The following is a 19,526-nucleotide window of genomic DNA, read 5'->3' on the forward strand; positions in this document are numbered from 1 at the left end:
CTTATTGCCTATTTGAAGAATATCATAACAATACTCATAAGAACAATTAAAACAAACGCAAATGAAGAAAGCAAGGCTTGGCAAAACAAGATGGGAAGTGTATTATCTTTACGCCACTTGGTATCTTTGGGACGTTAGCTGCGTACATACGCACTATGAACTTGCTGATTTGCATGTCTCCCTCAAGTAATTACTCATTAAATGCGAAACTTGAGTCATTAACAGGGACTATGAGGCGTGCTCACACTTCACCAAATGACATGACAGCCATTTTAAGATGTTGCTTTCCACAGTATTTTTGTGACAGTATCTCGTTAGCAATGCAGTGAATGCAGGTAGATTAGCACACTGTTAGCCGACTCAGTACTGCGAGGCCCCGGACGGACGACACTGGAGGACAACCATGAGACTTTTAAGGTTTTTGCGGAGCAGCGTGTCCATAGGGAAGGACATTGACTACTATTCCAAATTCTCACCTTCCCCTTTGTCTATGAAGCAGTTTCTGGATTTTGGTAAGAAATGAAAACGTCTCGTTAACTGTCTGACAATATTTACAATGCATATTCGTGGGGGTTCTCGATTTACGACGGGCGACTTGTGCAAGACTTGTGTATTTATGAAGTGGCCAATGTGTGTAATATGTATCTCCGTCAACCCAGGTTCCCAAAATGCTTGTGAGAAAACGTCCTTCACCTTCCTCAGGCAGGAGTTACCTGTGAGGCTGGCAAATATCATGAAGGAGATCAACTTGTTGCCAGATAACTTGCTAAGAACACCATCTGTGCGTCTGGTTCAGAGCTGGTATACACTTTTGGATTTGAGATGGCCCTAAATAAATGACATTAAACTTATTGTGCCTAAATAATTCACTAATTGTTTTTTTCTACCTGCAGGTATGTTCAAAGTCTCCAGGAGATCCTCGAGTTTAAAGACAAAAATGCAGAGGATGACAAAGTCACATATGAGTATGTTTTTCTGTGGATTTCATTTTTCCTCGCAACTGGCCATGTCTCATGCAATACGCATGTCCTCCATCAGTTTCACAGATGCGGTGATTAAGATCCGGAATCGCCACAACGACGTCATCCCGACCATGGCTCAGGGTCTCGTGGAGTACAAAGACACGTACGGTACCGACCCAGTGGTTAGCCAGAACGTGCAGTACTTTCTGGACCGGTTCTACATGAGCAGGATCTCAATTCGCATGCTGCTCAACCAGCATAGTAAGCATTTATTTTGATTATTTTTTAGCATATGTATCTTGTAAATTGAACATTTTGAGTACCGTATTTGCCGGTGTACAAGTCGACTCGGTGTATAAGTCGACCCCCTAAAATTCGACGGAAATTTACGATTTTATGATATATCCTTTCTATAAGTCGAGCTCAATTGTTGCATTATATTAAACTTCAAAATTCAATATGCAAAATTTATTGACGAAATGTGTTCAAATTCCGGGAGGCCGTGCGCATGCGGCTTTTTATAAGCACCGCGGAGGAGATCGCGGAGCCTCATTCGACTTCCAGCGGCCGGCGAGCTCGCGCACGCCGCCCGGCACCGAGCGGATCGGCACTTTATAAGCACCGCGGAGGAGATCGCGGATCCTCATTCGACTTCCAGCGGCCGGCGAGCTCGCGCACCCGCCCGGCACATCCGGGAGGCCGTGCGCACGCGCCAAGTGGCCGAAAATAGCCCCCGCCGAGCGGATCGGCTGTTTATAAGCACCGCGAAGGAGATCGCTGAGCCTCATTCGACTTCCAGCGGGCCGCGCACTCGCGCACGCCGCCCGGCACATCCGGGAGGCCGTGCGCACGCGCCGAGTGGCCGAAAATAGCCCCCGCCGAGCGGATCGGCTGTTTATAAGCACCGCGGAGGAGATCGCTGAGCCTCATTCGACTTCCAGCGGGCCGCGCACTCGCGCACGCCGCCCGGCACATCCGGAAGGCCGTGCGTACGCGCCGAGCGGATCGGCTGTTTATAAGCACCGCGGAGGAGATCGCTGAGCCTCATTCGACTTCCAGCGGGCCGCGCACTCGCGCACGCCGCCCGGTTCAAATTTTCTAAGCGCAACGCACAATGAGATGCATGAGAAACGGCCTTGGTTACCATCACATTTGAAGCGATGAATACGAAGTTAAATTTTATGACTCGGTGTATAAGTCGAGGTCGATTTTTTTCGGTCGATTTTGGATCGAAAAAGGTCGACCAATACACCGGCAAATACGGTATATGTGTGTTCCCAGCGCTCCTTTTTGGTGGCAAAGTGAAGGTCAATCCAGCACACCCCAAACAAATCGGCAGCATTGATCCACACTGTCGAGTGAGTGAGGTTATAAAAGGTATGCGCAATTTAATGGAAAAAAAATGCTCCTAATGTTTAGTAATGCTTTCACTTAAGTCATGAATTTTATTTTCTCTTTTAGATGCCTATGAAAATGCAAGAAACCTATGTGACAGATATTACATGAACTCACCTGAGCTCACACTAGAGGAATACAATGGTAAATATATATATAAAAAAAAAAAAAGTTGTTTTTGTTAGTCTTTGGTATTGATAATCAGTGGCTTGTCCTGACAGTCAAAGATCAGGGGAAACCCATTTCGATGGTCTACGTTCCATCCCACTTGTACCACATGGTGTTTGAACTGTTCAAGGTAGGATCTGTTTTTTGAAAGGCACTCATTGGCAAATTTTAGCCAAACGCATCTCTCCTTCTTCCACGTCTCCGTAACGTGTTCTGCGTGTAGAATGCCATGCGCGCCACCATGGAGCTGTACGGAGACTCCATGGATCATCCTCCGGTTCGCGTTCAGGTTGGTCTGGGAACTGAAGATCTGACAGTCAAGGTGAGCGATCGTGGAGGAGGCGTTCCCCTGCGTAAGATCGACAGGCTCTTCACGTACACGTACTCCACGGCTCCGCCACCGAGCATCGACGGGTCCCGGGCTGCTCCTCTGGTGGGTCATCTTTGGGTCCAATCAAAAGTGCCAGAAAGTTTCACAGAGTAATTGAACTGAAGTGATTCCACGCAGGCCGGTTATGGATACGGCTTACCCATCACTCGACTTTACGCTCGCTACTTCCAAGGAGACCTCAAGCTGTACTCTCTGGAGGGCTATGGGACTGACGCCGTCATTTACATCCGGGTAAAGTCCTCCTTCCATCTGGCTTCACGTCTCGCCAGTTGCAATTGTGATCAGGCTGCTCTTCTCACGCTTGTGTTTCGTCTCAGGCGCTGTCCACAGAGTCCATCGAGAGGCTACCGGTGTACAACAAGTCGGCGTGGAAACACTACAAGACGATACACGAGGCCGATGACTGGTGCGTTCCCAGTCGGGAGCCTAAGGACATGACTACCTTTCGGCGGTTCTAGAAGAGAGCTGAGTGCTATCCTTAGCCAAGTGTCTTGATATAAAGTGTGCCCCCCACCCCTCCCTGTAATAATCAAGGTTATCAAAATAATTCCCAAATGGTTTTAAAGCTGTTTAAGTATTTATTCGATATCAAGGATACGTTCAGTATCCCTGATAACAGAATCAGCGCACGGACCTAAATCTGGAGATCAAGGATATCGAACAAATGCTCAAACTGGTTTTCCTAAGTTTGGCTGTCTTATGTGCAATTTCAGATTTTATTTGTACAGTCAGGATCATGTCATTTCAGAGAACCTTTTTTTTTTTTTTTTTAGGTTTTTGATTATTTTAATTTGTTCATTTTAATTGACTAACTTTTTTTTTTAAATTTCATTGTTACATTTTAGGTAACAGATCTCTGACATGTTACGGTGGTTGCTTAGGTTAAAAACTAGAATCTATGCAGGGTTCAAAGATTTTCTGTTATGTTCAACACTAAATGTGTCATTGAGTTACCAATGTCTCCCCCTTTCCATGTTTTCCATGTTCTCACTGTTACAAAAAGTTGGTACGGCATGTTTTTAATCAACATTGTGGTTTTAGACGTCCACTTGGTTCTGCTGCTTTTACATTATTCTTTTTTTTTCAGAGCAATGTGTTTCAACTCCAGACTTTCCATGTGTTCTCTCTTTGAAGCTGGCAACAAAACTTTAGAACCTTAAAAAGCTGGTGTAAACAAATAGGATACATGCATTTACTTTTAAATGTTACAAGTAATAAAGTGCAGTTTTTTCCCCATTGAGTATGAATTTTATTTTTGGAAAGAAATGCCAAAATACAATTTTGAAGATGTTTTTATTTGATCGGAAATGATCAATTATTGATGACAGTAAAATGTGCACTCGCGGTAGAATGCAGTCAAATACAAGCAGCAGCGTTTTCACTACATGGGCCATTGGTAATTTACAATTGTTGCTCTTGTTCAGTTGAGCCAAAACACTAAACAATAATGTTTAAAAACATGTTTACTGATTGTTAGGGATGCATACCGTGGACCGGTACTTTTTGGTACCGTAGCACCCTAAAGGTTCGATACAAACGATACCATTAACGGTAGTTTCTTTATCGAGCTTCCGGCATCTGTTGATGACGTAGCGCTCCTTTTCCCGCGTCTCATAACATGTCAGTTGTGTGAGCAAAGTGTTCAACGGTTTCGGTTAACTTTTTAAAATGACGAAGAAAATCTTCTCAATGCACCTTTTGTCAGAAAGTAGTTGCTACCAAGCCACCTTATGAAGCACTTAAGAGTGTGCTCACGGGATAAAGCTAAAACACCGCGCTGTGTGTGACTATTTACATGGAGCGGCTAATGCTAACGCCGCATCTTTGACAAATCCTTCCAGCTCTTCTAACCATGCTTTGGCAACGACTAGTCAAGGTAAGTTGGCCTGCTATGTTTGTCGTTGCTAATGTTATATTGTATTGTTTTTGAGTAAAGCCACCACATAAATACACACGCAAGACTCCCCAGTATCGACGTCGCTAAAATCCTAACGATATACATCCCTATTGATTAAACACACTGATGCCTTATTTTGATTGTAAAAATGACAGCAAAGGTTTTCTTGCTGTTTTGTGTAAAAATGAATTAAGAAGAGTGCCTGGGCTTGGCTGTGAACAGTCATTATTCCTAAAGTCCTTATCAGAGGCACATGTTTACCGTCCAGCGGACCTTGATCGCATTTTATTTTCCTATTTTTTTTTTTCCCATGGACCATCATAAGTCCAACTCAACATTTACACATCGAGGGACAGAACAACCAGAGATCGCATGATCCCTGATTTGTTTGTCTGGCCTAACTATTCTACTTAGTAGAAAAGAGATACTGTGAAATCAACAACTATATTTCAATGAAAAAGTAATGCAGATATTGGCACATGTATAAAAGGTATTTTGTTTTTATACATTGAAACCTTTGTAATTCATGGAAGCTTAAAAGACAAAATAGTGCTTTTGACTTCACCGTACAATACAAAAGTGTTGTACATAAAACAGCAATGTTATACATACTAGCAAAAATATCATGTTTTCATAATGGTGCACATTCTCCATAAAAAAAAAAAACGTGAATATCATATCCGAAAACATACTTTGTAATTATCACTCGTAACTTTATAGTGGTAAAAAAAATTGTAGGCCTTCAGACCACACACACAATGAGGTTTCCAAAACAAACAAAAAACAAATGATTTTGAATGTTTCTGCAGGAAGATCAGCCACTGAAATATGAAAAAAAAAAAAAAAAATTAAATCACAAGTGGCACCTTTGTCTGCTCAGCGTGGGCACTTAACGGTGTGAAACAACAACATGAAACATTGCCAATGTCTTTTTGGGAGCTACCTGGATCAGTTCAGCAGACAGAGTCGGTATTGATCGGCAGCCGTCCGCTACGGCGGTTCTCCTTCTCTCGTTTCTCCCGTTGCTTCTCCAGCTTCTCCTGGGCCTTGCGCATTTCCTTCAGCTTTTTCTTGATAGTGGATCGGTCGCTCTGACTGGACACACCCAGCACCTGAAGGACATTTTGCAGGAATAGTGGTCAGTTTCTTTTTGGGTGCAGGGAACACAAAGGGCCACAAGAGAGCAGTCTCAACTTACTATATCCACAAACAGCCACTTATCCACTCCAAAATTTGAATTGAGGAATTTCTACCTTTAACTTGTCACTGTCCAGCTGCAGAAGCTGCTGCCCGTCGACCCCCTTGGCGGTGAATTCCACCGTGTACTGGTCCATGTTCATGCCCATTAACCAGTGACACACCTGTTGATTGGTCCAGTCACCAACGGGACGGTTCTGCCACTGGTATTCTTTTCCCGTGGTCACTGGCTCATCATCCAGACTCTACATAAACACATCGAGCGATTTGGTAAAATTCAAATACAAACTCTTGGCTTTCTTATGGATTGAGTTTCAAACATTTTTGTAGTGGAAGCCCTTGAGGAGTGCAAGTGTCATGCATGATGTGCAAAAACATTGTTGTTGAGATGGTAAAAGAGTGCAACAAACAAAAACAACCACACATGCTACTAAGATGACTACATGCTATGTACAACGCTCCATGCTAGACGACCTACTCCAGAGAGATCATCCTAAAATGCCGCGTTGGGGGGGGACATCAGAACAAAGAGATGCTTCAACACCACTAAGCAGTCATATTGTTCTGCGGTCCACCAATGTTGTAAAGAACAGAACGTGAAGCGCTAGTTTATGGCACGCTACAAAAGCTAAGTTGCATTAACCAACCCAAATGACTTTAAGACACGCACGCACACACGCAGCTCTCTTCTATTTCCTCTCTATTCAGGGTTTAATCACAGCTGTGTGGGGGAGGGGCCTAAAAGAGCATGCTTGAGAGTGTCCCCTTTCAGGCCCGCCAAGGCGTCCCACACAGCTTTTGTGACTGCGCAACAAGGAGAGCACTCACCTCGCTGGAAGAGAAGATTAAAGTGTGTGAGCGCCCAGACAGATTGGGTTCAGCGACTAACCCAGAGAGGTCTGAACTGGGACTGGCGAGGTTACAATCATCTATGACTGACAAACTCTGGTGGGACAAGCGGAAACAAGGAACGCATTTACAACACAACACATCAACAGTTCTTACAACGGCTCAAAGCTACAGGCGGACAAGGACAGTGAATCGAAATCATTTTTCAGCTGCGGGAACTGACCGTTAAGTTCTAGACACCGAACCGCCAGCAACGCTACATCGACGTCTAAACTATGACTATCAACTATTTTGTCCTCAAACTGTCTCTACTACAAACATGTTGAAATTTAAAGTTTGCTATAGCACTACCACACATAACTAGCAAGGAAATGCTACATTTGTGGAGGTAAAGGAAAGCCAGCACCAAAATGTTAGTAGCGCTCTAATTAGAGAGGACCAAAAAAAAAGGGGGCATACTGTACCAAATCTAACGAGCGACTGAATAAAGACGACCAGGAGAGATTTGTCTGTTTGAAGGAAAACAGGCTCGGTTGAGTGAGACATGAACTAGCACACTCGGCTACCGAAGTTGTAGCAGCCACGTCTCGCTTTAACAGTTCTTGGCTTTCATGAAGACGTGGCCCAAAACACTTGTCAAAGCATGGTGTGTGTGTGTGTATGTGTGTGTAGGAGTCAGCGCAAAAGAGAGAGAGAAAAAAAGCCAGTAACTTGACTCGAAGGCGTTTGATGTGTTACCGTTTGCACATGAGTGAAAAGTCACCAAATTCTTTGCTGCTTAGCTCTCCGTGATAACCAACATGTGGATCCACTTTTTGTGGCTTTTGCATAATGTCGTGTATTTGGATACAAGGTCGCTCAGAGCAGATGTTTGGAAGTGCGTACTCGTCTTGCCCTTTCGGCGACAACGGTGCGGTGAAATCGCACAGGCCGGAAAAGGGATCAAGTTCTGGGCTTTGCTGTTGTTTTCATTATGTCGAAATTCATTATGTGAGAAAATAGTCCTCCATTGACTCTGTGATGGGTACAAATACACCGCTTCGGGGGAAAATCCTTAATACCTTGTTCTTGCGATCCTGGCTTGGCTCACTGTTGCTCTCGGTGTAGGGCAGGCTACTGCTGGAGGAAGACGGCTCCCTGTCTCGCTCTTTCTCTTTGTCTCCAAACCAAGAGAAGGGCATACAGGTTGGGATGGAGGTCATGGATTCAGCTGGGGACAGGTTACCGCCAGAGTCTTCCAGTAATTCTGCGGACCCCCTAAACAAAAGGCGGGGAAAAAAATAAAATATAAAAATAGTCGCAGTGGCCACTTCCTGTTTGTGATATGACAAATGGATGGATAGAAACATGGTTCTGCATGTTAGTGCTTGTGTCCACAAGATGGCGCTCACTTCTGTGACTTAGAGGATTACTTGAATATGCTGACCGCTGAGCTAAATATTTACATTCTGTACTGCGTGAAGAGTAAAATGGACCCCAAAGATAGGACCAGTTGTCACAGAATTACTATTTACACTTGGCATTCCATGAAGTAATTTGGCCTGGTTGAAGCACAACAAAATGTCACTTGTGTTAAACGTGATAAAGTGTAAGAAAGGGCTACCTGCTGTCCAAAGACATTCTCATGGCCTCCTTGTCGTGTTTTCTTCCTTTGCCGCCCGACTTGCGCAGGCCCCTGGTGTGGTATTGAGCGATTCAACGTTGGATTATGAAGTGCAACAATGGTGTAACATAAATTGTGAGGAGTTGTTGAAACATACCCAAAGTCGGGAAAGCGTCTTTTAGGTTTTGTAGCTGATGTGGGTTCAATTATTTCATCTGAAGAAGAAAAAAAAAAATCAATTCCCTGGAGAAAAATGCTGTTATAATATTGAAGTAATACCTTTGAGCACTTTTTCCTTGACTTTGGATTCCTTCTTTTTGACATTGTGCGTCAATCCCGAAGGGGATGCTACGATTGAGGAGTCATTGAGAGCTAGCAAAGACTGGCCTCCGCCGCTTTCAATACTGCCACCCTGTGACGGCGATAAAGACGGGCTTTTGGAGAGCTCCGTCTTGCCCGCCAGCTCCTCTTTTGTTTCGGCCGCATCGTCTTTTTGTTCGTTCTTGGGATAGAAGACTGGTACTGGGAGGGACAGGCTCTCCTGGAAGGACCTCCTTCTCTGAAGTTCCCGTTCCTCCCGCTCATCCTCCTCCTCAGTTTCCTGTCGAGACAATGTTGATTATGTATTAGGACAATGCAAGGAAGACGCGATTAAAGTTTCTGTATTGACCGACTGACAAAACACAAGTTGCTCTGTATGAAAAACGTTACCGGTGATCTACCAATTTGAACTGCTTCTAAGATGTACTTTGATCTGTGCTAAGCTTGTAGTGACCGCATTGTATTCATGGGAGTTTTCCCGGCTGACCTGCGAGTGGCTCGGGGACAGCGCGAGAGTCTCCTTCAGTTTGTTGCGAGAGGGACGCTGCCGTTTGGCCTTCTGGCCCAACAGGCCTTTTGCTTTGTGTGCACTGGTGTCCAACAGCTCCGTCTCAGGCACAAGCTCCTTCCAGTCTTCCTCTACAGAATGATAAATATAATACCTTTCTTCCTCTAAATTACTTGATTCTAAATATAACAGTTAGTGTTTGTACCTGCAAGTGAGTCCACTGACTTTTGGGAGCAAAGGTGATTTTCTGCCATATTCTGTAGATCCACACCAGACTCCAGGACAGCTATCTGGAGACAAACACCACAGAGTAAAAATCTCACTTTTGTTAGTCATACCGTATAAATAAGTTGTTATATATATATATATATATATATATATATATATATATATATATATATATATATATATATATATATATATATATATATATATATATATATATATATATATATATATATATATATATATATATATATATATATATATATATATATATATATATATATATATATATTTACCCTATTCTGCAAGCTCTCCAGCTGTTCTTTGTACATTCTTTCGTTTTCATCTATAGTCTTCTTCAGCTCTTCCTCTTTCTTCACAAAGTCAATCTCTCTGAAGAGCATGCAATGAAGAGAGTTTAACCATATAATTCCACATTCCAATTGATTGTGATTTCACTCTCCATCTGAACTCACTTTTGCTGGTAGTCTTTTAGAAGCTTCTTTGCCTTGTTGTATTTCTTGTCCAAGGTCTCATACTGGGCTTGGGTTTCTGCTAACTGTTCGTTTATTGTCTTGCACAGAGCCTGGGTTTCCAGCCAATAAGTCTCCAATTTGAGGATTTTTTCATTGCTATCTTCAAACTTTTGCTCCAGTACAGATTTTCTGGCTTCCCACAGTGATCTGTCCTCCTCGGATTCCCGAAGCTGTGTAGACAAAAGTAATGCGTTATGTACAAGTTTTAGCATACAGCACTATGAAAAAAAGCACTTTTTTACTCTTTTATAACCTTGACCCGAGTTGACTGCGGTCATACCTTTTCCTTCAGTTGATTAATTTCTGCTGATGCAACGCTGTGTTTGAGTTGCAGCTATGGGAACAGAGAATGACATTTTGCAAGATAATTAAAATGGGAACTTTGATTTCCATTTGGGACAATAATAACAGCAGCGCTACGTGGGGGCGTTTTACCTCTTTAAATTTGAAGGCCATCTGAGAGCTGTCCATATTAGTCGGCATAAACAGAGCCTCCGAGTCGGGCAACTCGAACACCTCGACTTTCCGCCCCGGAGAAAAATTGGAGCCAAGAATCCTCTCATTCACTGCGTCGTCGTCATCCTCAAAGCGCTCCTCCTGAAAAAATGAGATCACGCATGGCATCACACACACGGCAAACAATAACACGCCCTACAGGCCCCGGGAACATGCTCCGCATGTGTCAACAACACTCCTGGCGGCACAGTCCGGAAGTAAATTCTAGAAAGATATCCAAACATCGTCAGGCTGGCACACAGAAGGCTTAGCGTGACGTTCGAGTCTGCAACATCAAACACGTCATCTCTGCGACCCCACATTCATACTATACACACATATTTTTCTTGCTACAAGTTGAGCCTGAATCCTATTTAACATTCTGCCGCATTCAGTACAAATAACCAAAATGGTGGATTCCTGTGGTCGCCTGATCTACAGAAAGCAAACATTCCACAACTCTGGTCGGTGAACACCTTGAAAAGTAGCCCCGGTGGGCTTACTGGCACGCGGCTGTTATTTTCCTCAGTGGGCTTTAAAGTGACTCGATTGGGCTCGCTCTGGACTCTGACCTCCTCTGTGGAGTGTTCATAGGGATCATCCAGGTGGTGGTGATGCTGCCTCTGCTCTTGGTGATGCTGGTTCCTCTCCTGTTCCAGCGTCTCGCTGATGAGCCGGGCTACCTCGCTCTGTGTCCCCGGCTTTTCCCGACCAATCAGAAAACTATTTGAGGGAATATAGCAAAGATGACGATTTCTAAAAATCACCAGATTTGAAATATTAGCCTTGCAGGCCTTCGGGCTAACCTCACGGTGCCTTTGGTGTTCTTGAGAACAGTTGCTGCAAAGAGTTGGGTGACACCCACCAGACTGACGCCATCCACCTCCACTATCTGGTCATTTACCTCAATGCTACACAGAGAGAAGACAACCATGTTTGCACAGCACAAGTGAGGAGAGCCATCTTCAAACAATTAATAACATACACGGTATGAAAAGGCCCAGGAAAGACAGGAAGTGAGATTATTTTTGTTAGCTTCCTTAGGAGGTTAAAAATAGAAGTGGTTATGGGTCTCGAGGCCTAGTCTTGAAGTAATGGGAAGGAGCTGTGAGGTCACTCAAGCGTGAGGCTGGGGAGACAATGTGAACATTTGGACCCACCGGCCATCTTTTTCAGCTGCTCCGTGCTCTGTTATGGTTTTGACAAAAATGCCAAGTTTCTCTAGTCCCTGGTCAGCTCCCACTCCCATTCCAATGATGCTGATGCCGAGGCCATTGTCCCCTAGACGCACACAAATCACCCCCCCCAAAACAAAATATCAAAAGGTTGGAAAGTTGCATGCAAATCGGCTTAATTTTAAATGTCTCAACTTGATGGGAAACGTTCATACTCTGCTATGTTTGGAATATGGAATTTGATGAATCGGGCAACAGACATTCCATTTGAAATGTCAAACTGGAGACGCCCATAAAACATTTTTTAAAAAAAGTTTCCATTTTCCACACAGCTTGGAGTTAAAAACAACTTCTGAAATGGCTTCATTGCTTATGACTCAACTTGGGGAATCCGCTCGAGTGTCATCAAGATCACCTTTCTCAATTTCCACCGGGAATACATCCATCTTCTCCACTCGTTTCTCCAGCTCATATTCAGCAGATGCAGAAACAGGGTCCACATCATCATTGCGTCGATCATACTCCTCATTAGAGAAGGTACTGAAGACCTGTGAAGACATCCATTAGCTACAGATGACATACATTTTAATGAGCTGGCAACATTTCAAACTGTTTTATGATTTGAACTATAAGTCTACACACCCAAACATTGCGCATTATGGCGGCACATAAGCAGGGAGAAGAAAGTAGGCCACAGCTGGGGCTGGCTAAAAAAGCGGATATAGTTGGGATCAATTCTCCAAGACAAGTGTTAGCACTGTTTCAAAGAAAATGTGAGTAGTCCAGAAGAGAGAGAGAAAAAAAAATATTCCACAGTCTCCATCCAAATGGGCAAGTACTCAACGCCAGCTTCAGTATTACAGCAATCAGATGTGTTGATGGAGAATTTCTCAAAGTCGACTCACTGATGAACAGATGATGGCAAAGTGGTTTTTGCTAGCTTTTCGACCTAATTTTACATGCCTAGTTTAACAAAATAAGGGTGACTAATTGCTAATTTGGAAAATGAGTAGCATTGCAACCTGACATAGTCACTTAAAAATGTCTGGCTTGGCCCTTTAAAGGTTGACATCCTCTGTCAGGGGCTATGGTGGTTTGCCAAGACTTGAATAATCGGCCTCGACGAGTTTTCGCCTTACAGCTCGAAGCGATGGAGTCGTACGGTCTTTTGCACCTTTAAGCGTGAAACCGAATCTTCTATTTTGGCCAAATTAAAGAACCCCTAAAATATATTTTAGAAAATTGTGAGTTGCAGCATTGGAAATAGGGTTATTAGGTGAAACAAACTGCTCAGGCAGAATCTGTGGATTCAGCTCCCACTATCTCCCCCTGACATTCCCCCCCTGACTCAATGCCTTGACTGTTGCTATGGACTCCCAGGCTTTTTATTTCAACAATGTTCTGCCGTTGCTGTAACCTAATCAACCGCAATCCTCCTTTACAAGAGGAAAATACAAGCAGAATGTTAGCAGAAAAACATCTTTTTTTTAACGCATTTCTTTGACACCCCAAATAAAGTTCACACAGGGGTCATCAGACTTATGTTTACTCTGCATTTCTTCTAAAACTACACACTAAGTAACAACCGTGGTGATTTATCCTTAGCTCAAATGCAGATGTACCCTGAAATTATAAGCGTTACCATCTTTGCCTCGTCGCCCTCCCCACAACAGAATACCGATGTGGGAAATGAGTTAGCAGGAAAGCCAATGGGGGAAATAGGCGGGCTGACCACAGGGTGGAGAATCTGGTAACGTAAGCAGAGCTACAAAACGCAACTTATCAAAGTACAAAGTACAGTATGCTGCAAGAGCTCACGCTAAAACAGGCGTGGCAGCAGATCACAGCATAATTGAAGCTATATACTCTTGGCTAACAGACTGACAAAACTATTTACGCAGGACCTCGAGCAAGAAAAAGGTGGCGCCGAAAAAGACCAGCCAGAGAGCCGTAATAGATTGTCATTTTCAAAAGACGTGTAAACTTGAGCAGGCTCAACTGGTTTGCTTATAAATGGCCCACACATGCTGCTTTTGTCTCATTGGCTGAAAATTTGAAATGTAAATATGCTCTGAATAGTCTGATCACAACAGCAACACTAAAGATGCGGCCAATACCTAAGACACTTTTAGAAATAACCGCTTCCTTATTCCCAACAATACTCTACATGGGCAACGTAACACATAAAATCCGGGTCAACCTCGTCGTCAGTCTTTGTTCCCAAGATAACACGCCTGGCTGTGTTAATCATTCAGTAACTTAAGTTTGTCAAAGCTGCACACTTAAACACATATTTTCTTCTTTGGAAACCACCAATCCAATTTCATTTCCTAATAACATTTTAATGTGTGCATTGTACAGAAGATAGGGACAGTCTTAAAAAGAGCCAAGTGACGAATAACATTAGCAACTGCTGGTTCACACAATAATCCTTTCTTTCACCGGACTTGGGTTACGCCGGGATCTAATCCTGCTTTGTGACACGACCATAACGCAATTTCTTTCTGCCAGTCAGTGTGACTGCTTGCACAAGCTTTGGCTTATTTGCTCACTTTTTCCTTTGCCAACTTGCGAACTGAGCCTGAGGTAACGGCCAGGTAAACAATGTCATGTCGAATGTGACTAGCTCAACAACAGGATTCAAATTTGAGCTCAAATGGTTGTCAACTAAAAACGAAAAAAACATTCTCTGTCGCCTCTTGAAAAACTTTTGTTTGTGTGCCCTGGTCCCCTCTCCCAGAACCCCCTGCCAGGATGACTGAGAAAGTAGAGGATCCGCACCCGGAGATAACAGAACATTTTAGAGCCTGAGTAAACAAAATATTCACAGCCGTGTTGGATTGCACTACAATTATTATTTTTTTCCCTTGTTTTATCAAAAATGCTGATAAGATTAGGATGGGAGGACTAACAGTACCAAAATAGATTACACCCGATGGAAAATGACTTTTGACACATTAAAGCAGAAATGTACTTAAAATGCTTCTGACTCTGACATGCACAAATATAGAAGTCGGAAAAAATAGCTTTTGTCCACTTTGTTTCGGCATCCTCAAGTTCTACTGTTGTGTTTGTGAACTTTGAGTGTTAAAAGGCGGGGCTTGGTTGGCATGGTAAGTGACGTGGGTGTCATTAAATGATTAATGTTGTTAGCGAGTTTGCATGTTGCGTGACTCGGTGTGGCATGTGGCCATCAGCAACTAGTGCATTAATATGTTTTCTTACCAGAATGGGATCTGCGGAAAACTGGATTTTCCTCTTAGGTGGAGGTGTCTCTTCGTCTGACAATCCCGGGGCCTCATAATAGTCATCATACTCTGTGTACATCTCCTCCTCCTGGTCTTCTTCTTCTTCCTGCTCCTCATCTTCCAGTAGGACTTGGTCTACATCCTTGTCATCCACAAAGGCCGCATTCTCGATACCATAAACCGGGGCTCCATTTACGACGGTCTTGTCACCCTGTTCGTCCAGCTCTCTCTCATCATGTTCATCTTTAATCCCTTGTATGTTACCATCCAAGACAGAGTCTTTAGTCTTCAGTTTTCCCGGTTGACATTTATTAGTCTCATCTTCTGATGGGCTTTTGTTTTTTTGCGAAACAAACACGTCGTCTTCAACATCCTCATCTTCATTGTCCTCGCTACCAGAAGATTCATTCTGAACCACGACAAGCTCTGCCCGGACCACGCCGACCCCTTTGGAGGCAATTGTCGAGGTTTTTTCCCTGGTTGGACTTTGAACCACACTGTTGTTACTTTTGGCCTTTTCAATAGATGTGGTTGCGTAGGTGTTCTCAAAGGCAGACGTTTGCTGCCTCCCATCACTTGGGGGTTTGCTTTTATCCCCGACAACAGATGTCTGAGCCAATCCATCCCCGGAGTGTCGCTTGTAGCCATGGCCAAGCGGGCTTGTCGGTTCTGGTTTGGGAATGCCGTCAGTTGTGGTGGAAATTGATTTGTAAGCCGTGTTACTAACTGGAAGTGTGGATTTACTTGACGTTTTGTTTGTGACGCATGTTGCTTTTAATTTTTTAGCAGCATCAACATTCACGGCTTCCTTAACAGAAGTGGCTTTGTGTAAGCTGCCCCTTGTTGGAGAAGTCTGGATTGAGTGTTCAGTCATACTGTCTAATTTAGCAGTCATCGTCCCTCCTTTGGCAGCAGCTTTGTTGTTATCCTCTGAGTCATTCCCAGCCATAAAATTCTCCAACCGTTTTGACACTCTGGGCATGTTCTTTTTTTCATTCTCAACATCCGGTCGACATTTAACGCCCGTTGGAGATGTTTGCTCCAATTTGAAAGTCTCTGAAGATCCCGATGCCCTCCGTGCAGTTTTGCCCTCATCAGATGCACTTCCGAGAGATAGACGGTTGACTAATCTGTTTGGCGAATGCTTGTCAACAGCGGGCTGCTCGGCGATGCCCCTCTCAAATATCTTCCTGGTCACAGAAAACTTTTCTGCCAAAGCCACTTTGTCAATCTCCACATCATCCCCTTTGGGAGTTTTATCTAAATTGAGGGATTCTGGGCTTGTCAAGCTGTTGAAGTTAACTCTGTGTGAGCTGAGTGGAATTTGTGGCTTTGGTGGAGTCACCTGGGCAGCATCAGACTTTAAAGTTGCTTTCACGTCTTGCGGCGGCTGCTCCTCTTGTTGCTGGCCGTCCATCTGTAGGAAAATGTTCTTGATCTTGTTAACCCTGGTACCGAAAGGCCGTCCCCGGGAGTCCTCGCGGGCGTCGCTGGAGCCATTTGCATACGACTTGGCAGCACCTTCTGATTTGGAGCCATCAAAGGAGCATTTGATAGCATGGAAGTCGGACTTGTATGCATTTCTGTGGGGGGAGGCGCTCCTCAGGGTCCTCTCACTTCCTTTACTTTCTGCTTGGATCATGTTGGCGTGTTTTTCTTTCCTGCTGACTTTAAATTCAAAGATACTTGGCGATGAATTAATTCCTCTTCACCTCAGCACAGGCAGTGCCATGGGTCCGCTTTTTACGACTAAACGCACACAGCGAGGGCATCTGAGAGGCAAAATATAAAGTTAGCTACTTTAATACTATGTATTTGGAATTTACCTTTTCACACAATTACACACAAATTACTTCATTGTTCATTTGGTGTACACTGCACCAATGTGACTTTTTTTGCCCTTTGGTTTTTATGTTATGACATTTTTCTTTTTAATTAGTTTTATTCTTGTTTGGAATTTTTCTAATTGCAGTTTTATTTATTGCTATAAATATATATATATATATTGTTGTCTGTTTACTATTTTGTTCTGATCATGTTTATGGCTATGAATTGAAGATATTAAATATTGTACGATTTTAGATTTTTTATTGTTGCAAGAGCACATCGACGCACACTTTTATCATCCCGTGAGTGAATCATGAAAGAAGAGCGGAAATAACATCTGATCGGACTGGCCGACGAGGTGCAAAATACTTCAATCAATTTGCGAGACGTGCTTTTACGAGTCCATAAGGGTTTTGTAGCAATTGGGTAACATTGTTCAAACGTTAACTTTCGGTGCATTTTTGGGCTAGCGTACAAAGCCTTTCGTCACTTTGGTTAGCTTTGTGTAAATCGCTTTTTATTCACTAGTCATAACAATGAAAACTTGCTGAAATCAATCACTTTATTACTCAACCTCGAGTAGATTGTGATTAAAAAATGTAACCTCGAGAAATAAAAGTTTCCGGGCACATAGTTAAAAGCAGCGTCTATGTATCCATTGAACAATTCACTTGGTCGTGTGTGTAGTTTCGATCAGGAAAATTCACCCAAAAATACAAACGCGATCGCGCTGAAAGACAAACTAACCGAAACAAATCTCACCTCGAACTCGGATCATGGCGTGAGGCGCCGAAAGATCGCCCACGATTTCGCCGTTTAACCAAGTCAAAGTTGCGACTTCTTCGCCCAGCTCAGCGCCATCATTCCCCGGCCGGAATTGTCCTGCCTCCTCGCGCTCCCAGTAGACCTGCCGGCGGGCGGGCGGGCGCGCGTGCACGGCTGTGGCGATGGTGACGGAGGCGGGGTGGGGAGTGGAGTGCCTCGGGAGCGCGCGCGCATTCCAGGACAGAAGCCGCTATACTACTCGACTATGCCCACCTTCCAGCTCTCCTTTCTCCACGGAAACACGACGACTTGCAACACAAAGCGTGGGAAAGGGCTTTGCTGTACAATACCCCCCCCCCCCCCCCCCACACGATATTTTGGCATTTTTAAGTAATGGCCATATTCCAGAGAAGGGAAAAGTACTGATTGATTGATTTCGAAAACTTGCACACAAAATAGTTTCCCTGCAAACCTTTGGCCAATTATGAAATGCAAAGAAACACTCTGACCAAAGAATGTTAACCTCTTTTGAAATACAAAATCATTAGAGCATTTAATTTCTTGTGTGATTTTGAACAGACTGTTTTTCTTTTGTGATTTCAGATGATCAGATTGCAATTTATGAAATGTGAGAAAGAGTCCCTCGCTGTTTGAGAACTAAAAAAAAGATAATGTTGTACATTGGATTAAATATTTATTCTTATGTGAACTGTTAGCAAACGCTAGCAAATTGTCAGAGACTTATGTAACAACATGCATAATGGACTTTTGTGCTAAAAGTGGCATAACCAGATGGTGATCTATTTCGCAGACTTTTTTTTTTTGTGGGGCATACCCACTTTTTCACTCCCCCAAGCTCTAATCCAATTGGCACATTTAATTGAAAAATGCATGAATTGTGGACCCTTCATCACATTATGTTGAGTTTGCTCAGAAAGATAAGCACGACTTGCTTTTTACACTCTTCCATCACACCAATGTTGTGTTGACGAGTCAGCCAGTTGTCTCTGGAAAAGGCGCAATTTTGAGGCATTTCCGTTGGTTTTATCAGACCTCTCATTCCATTTGAGACAAGAGCTGATAGGCTGAGATTTATGGAGCACAGCTCATGTGTCCAATATTTGTGTGTTGTCATTTTGGACTACTGTGACTTCTGTGCCATTTGAATTTAGATTCAAACATTTCGTAATCACGAGGAGTCAAGCTCTCTGGAATGAGAGGAAAATATCTGAGCAGGGTCAATTATCACTGCTCTAAACAACATTTCCTTTGGAATTTAGATAAGCTCTTCTAAAATCGGACATATGTAAATAAATGTGTTGTATAAGTTCCAATGAAAAGGTTGCAACTAAATGATGCGTTGAGATGAACATGCGTAAGTCCCACATGTGGTCACGATGGCCGAGAGGTTAAGGCGTTGGACTCGAAATCCAATGGGGTTTCCCCGCACAGGTTCGAATCCTGTTCGTGACGTCTTTATCTTTGATTAAATCGTCTTCTGTGGAATCTCGTACTTTCCATTGAACCCTCAAATTACTTGAATTATTTGCTCTTGTTTTGATTTTGTGCAGCCCATCAAGAAATCATCACCATCATTAATTTGGATAAAAATGCATGTGTTTACTATTTAAAGCTTTCTGGATCATCTCCTAGCAACGGTAGGCGTTATAGACACAGTCAGTGGGCTTTCTCCTTGGGGTAACATGGCATGCTGCAGCCAAGGGAATGGTTCCTATGGCAACCTCTCACACATTGTTGAAAAAAAAAAAAAGCAAGATTTTGAAAACCAAGCTGCAGGTGTCGGTTATCTGATCAGATACAAATCAAACGCTGTTAATAACTTGTGGACGTCTGACGTTGCAAGCACACACCTATTGTATGTATGATTTCTCCAAATTCCAGTGAGGGTTACAAACTGTCGACACTGCAGACTTTCATGGAGGTATGCAGCGTGACAGGAATGT

At 43.4% G+C, this 19,526-nt stretch overlaps 2 protein-coding genes and 1 non-coding gene across 8 annotated transcripts; 2 read left to right on the forward strand and 1 right to left on the reverse strand.

The window, feature by feature from the left end:
• The first annotated feature begins 114 nt into the window (after window positions 1-114).
• On the forward strand, window positions 115-4,152 carry pdk1 (pyruvate dehydrogenase kinase, isozyme 1). The gene is made up of 10 exons (XM_049727532.2): window positions 115-512; window positions 660-801; window positions 894-965; window positions 1,039-1,223; window positions 2,244-2,339; window positions 2,424-2,501; window positions 2,579-2,655; window positions 2,749-2,958; window positions 3,034-3,147; window positions 3,234-4,152. The coding sequence occupies exons 1-10, from the start codon at window positions 404-406 to the stop codon at window positions 3,372-3,374; spliced, it is 1,224 nt and encodes a 407-aa protein (XP_049583489.1). The 5' UTR covers window positions 115-403; the 3' UTR covers window positions 3,375-4,152.
• Window positions 4,153-4,192: 40 nt separating this feature from the next.
• On the reverse strand, window positions 4,193-17,728 carry ppp1r9ala (protein phosphatase 1 regulatory subunit 9A-like A). 6 transcript variants are annotated; one of them, XM_049727449.1, is made up of 21 exons: window positions 17,560-17,728; window positions 14,948-16,742; window positions 12,105-12,270; window positions 11,708-11,828; window positions 11,354-11,458; window positions 11,120-11,270; window positions 10,488-10,649; window positions 10,333-10,386; window positions 9,993-10,222; window positions 9,813-9,909; window positions 9,497-9,581; window positions 9,271-9,422; window positions 8,742-9,063; window positions 8,620-8,677; window positions 8,463-8,534; window positions 7,921-8,116; window positions 7,324-7,368; window positions 6,839-6,955; window positions 6,067-6,255; window positions 5,757-5,925; window positions 4,193-5,634 (listed from the first exon to the last, which is right to left on the reverse strand). In XM_049727449.1, exons 2-20 carry the CDS (start codon window positions 16,610-16,612, stop codon window positions 5,767-5,769), a joined length of 4,146 nt encoding a protein of 1,381 aa, XP_049583406.1. In that variant the 5' UTR covers window positions 16,613-16,742; window positions 17,560-17,728; the 3' UTR covers window positions 4,193-5,634; window positions 5,757-5,766. The 6 variants fall into 6 exon arrangements, with proteins under 6 accessions (XP_049583406.1, XP_049583407.1, XP_049583405.1 ...); XM_049727450.1 differs by having other exon boundaries at window positions 4,193-5,925; window positions 12,138-12,270; XM_049727448.1 differs by having other exon boundaries at window positions 4,193-5,925.
• A 1,225-nt stretch (window positions 17,729-18,953) lies between these two features.
• trnas-cga (transfer RNA serine (anticodon CGA)) lies at window positions 18,954-19,035 on the forward strand. Its single transcript has one exon. It is a non-coding gene; the product is annotated as a tRNA-Ser (tRNA).
• Window positions 19,036-19,526: the final 491 nt, after the last annotated feature.

Source organism: Syngnathus scovelli, chromosome 8 (assembly GCF_024217435.2).
Source record: "Syngnathus scovelli strain Florida chromosome 8, RoL_Ssco_1.2, whole genome shotgun sequence".
Lineage (NCBI taxonomy): Eukaryota > Metazoa > Chordata > Actinopteri > Syngnathiformes > Syngnathidae > Syngnathus > Syngnathus scovelli.

What these genes read in the sequence shown, in the direction of transcription:
- pdk1 (XM_049727532.2), top strand. Translation starts at nt 404, where the DNA reads ATGAGACTTTTAAGGTTTTTGCGGAGCAGCGTGTCCATAGGGAAGGAC. An exon ending in CACACTAGAGGAATACAATG is followed by an intron (nt 2,502 to 2,578) that starts GTAAATATATAT and finishes TTGTCCTGACAG; the next exon opens with TCAAAGATCAGGGGAAACCC. An exon ending in TGGTGTTTGAACTGTTCAAG is followed by an intron (nt 2,656 to 2,748) that starts GTAGGATCTGTT and finishes TTCTGCGTGTAG; the next exon opens with AATGCCATGCGCGCCACCAT.
- ppp1r9ala (XM_049727449.1), bottom strand. Translation starts at nt 16,612, where the DNA reads ATGATCCAAGCAGAAAGTAAAGGAAGTGAGAGGACCCTGAGGAGCGCC. An exon ending in TTTCCGCAGATCCCATTCTG is followed by an intron (nt 12,271 to 14,947) that starts GTAAGAAAACAT and finishes ATGTCTTCACAG; the next exon opens with GTCTTCAGTACCTTCTCTAA. An exon ending in CACTCGAGCGGATTCCCCAA is followed by an intron (nt 11,829 to 12,104) that starts GTTGAGTCATAA and finishes GTGTGCGTCTAG; the next exon opens with GGGACAATGGCCTCGGCATC.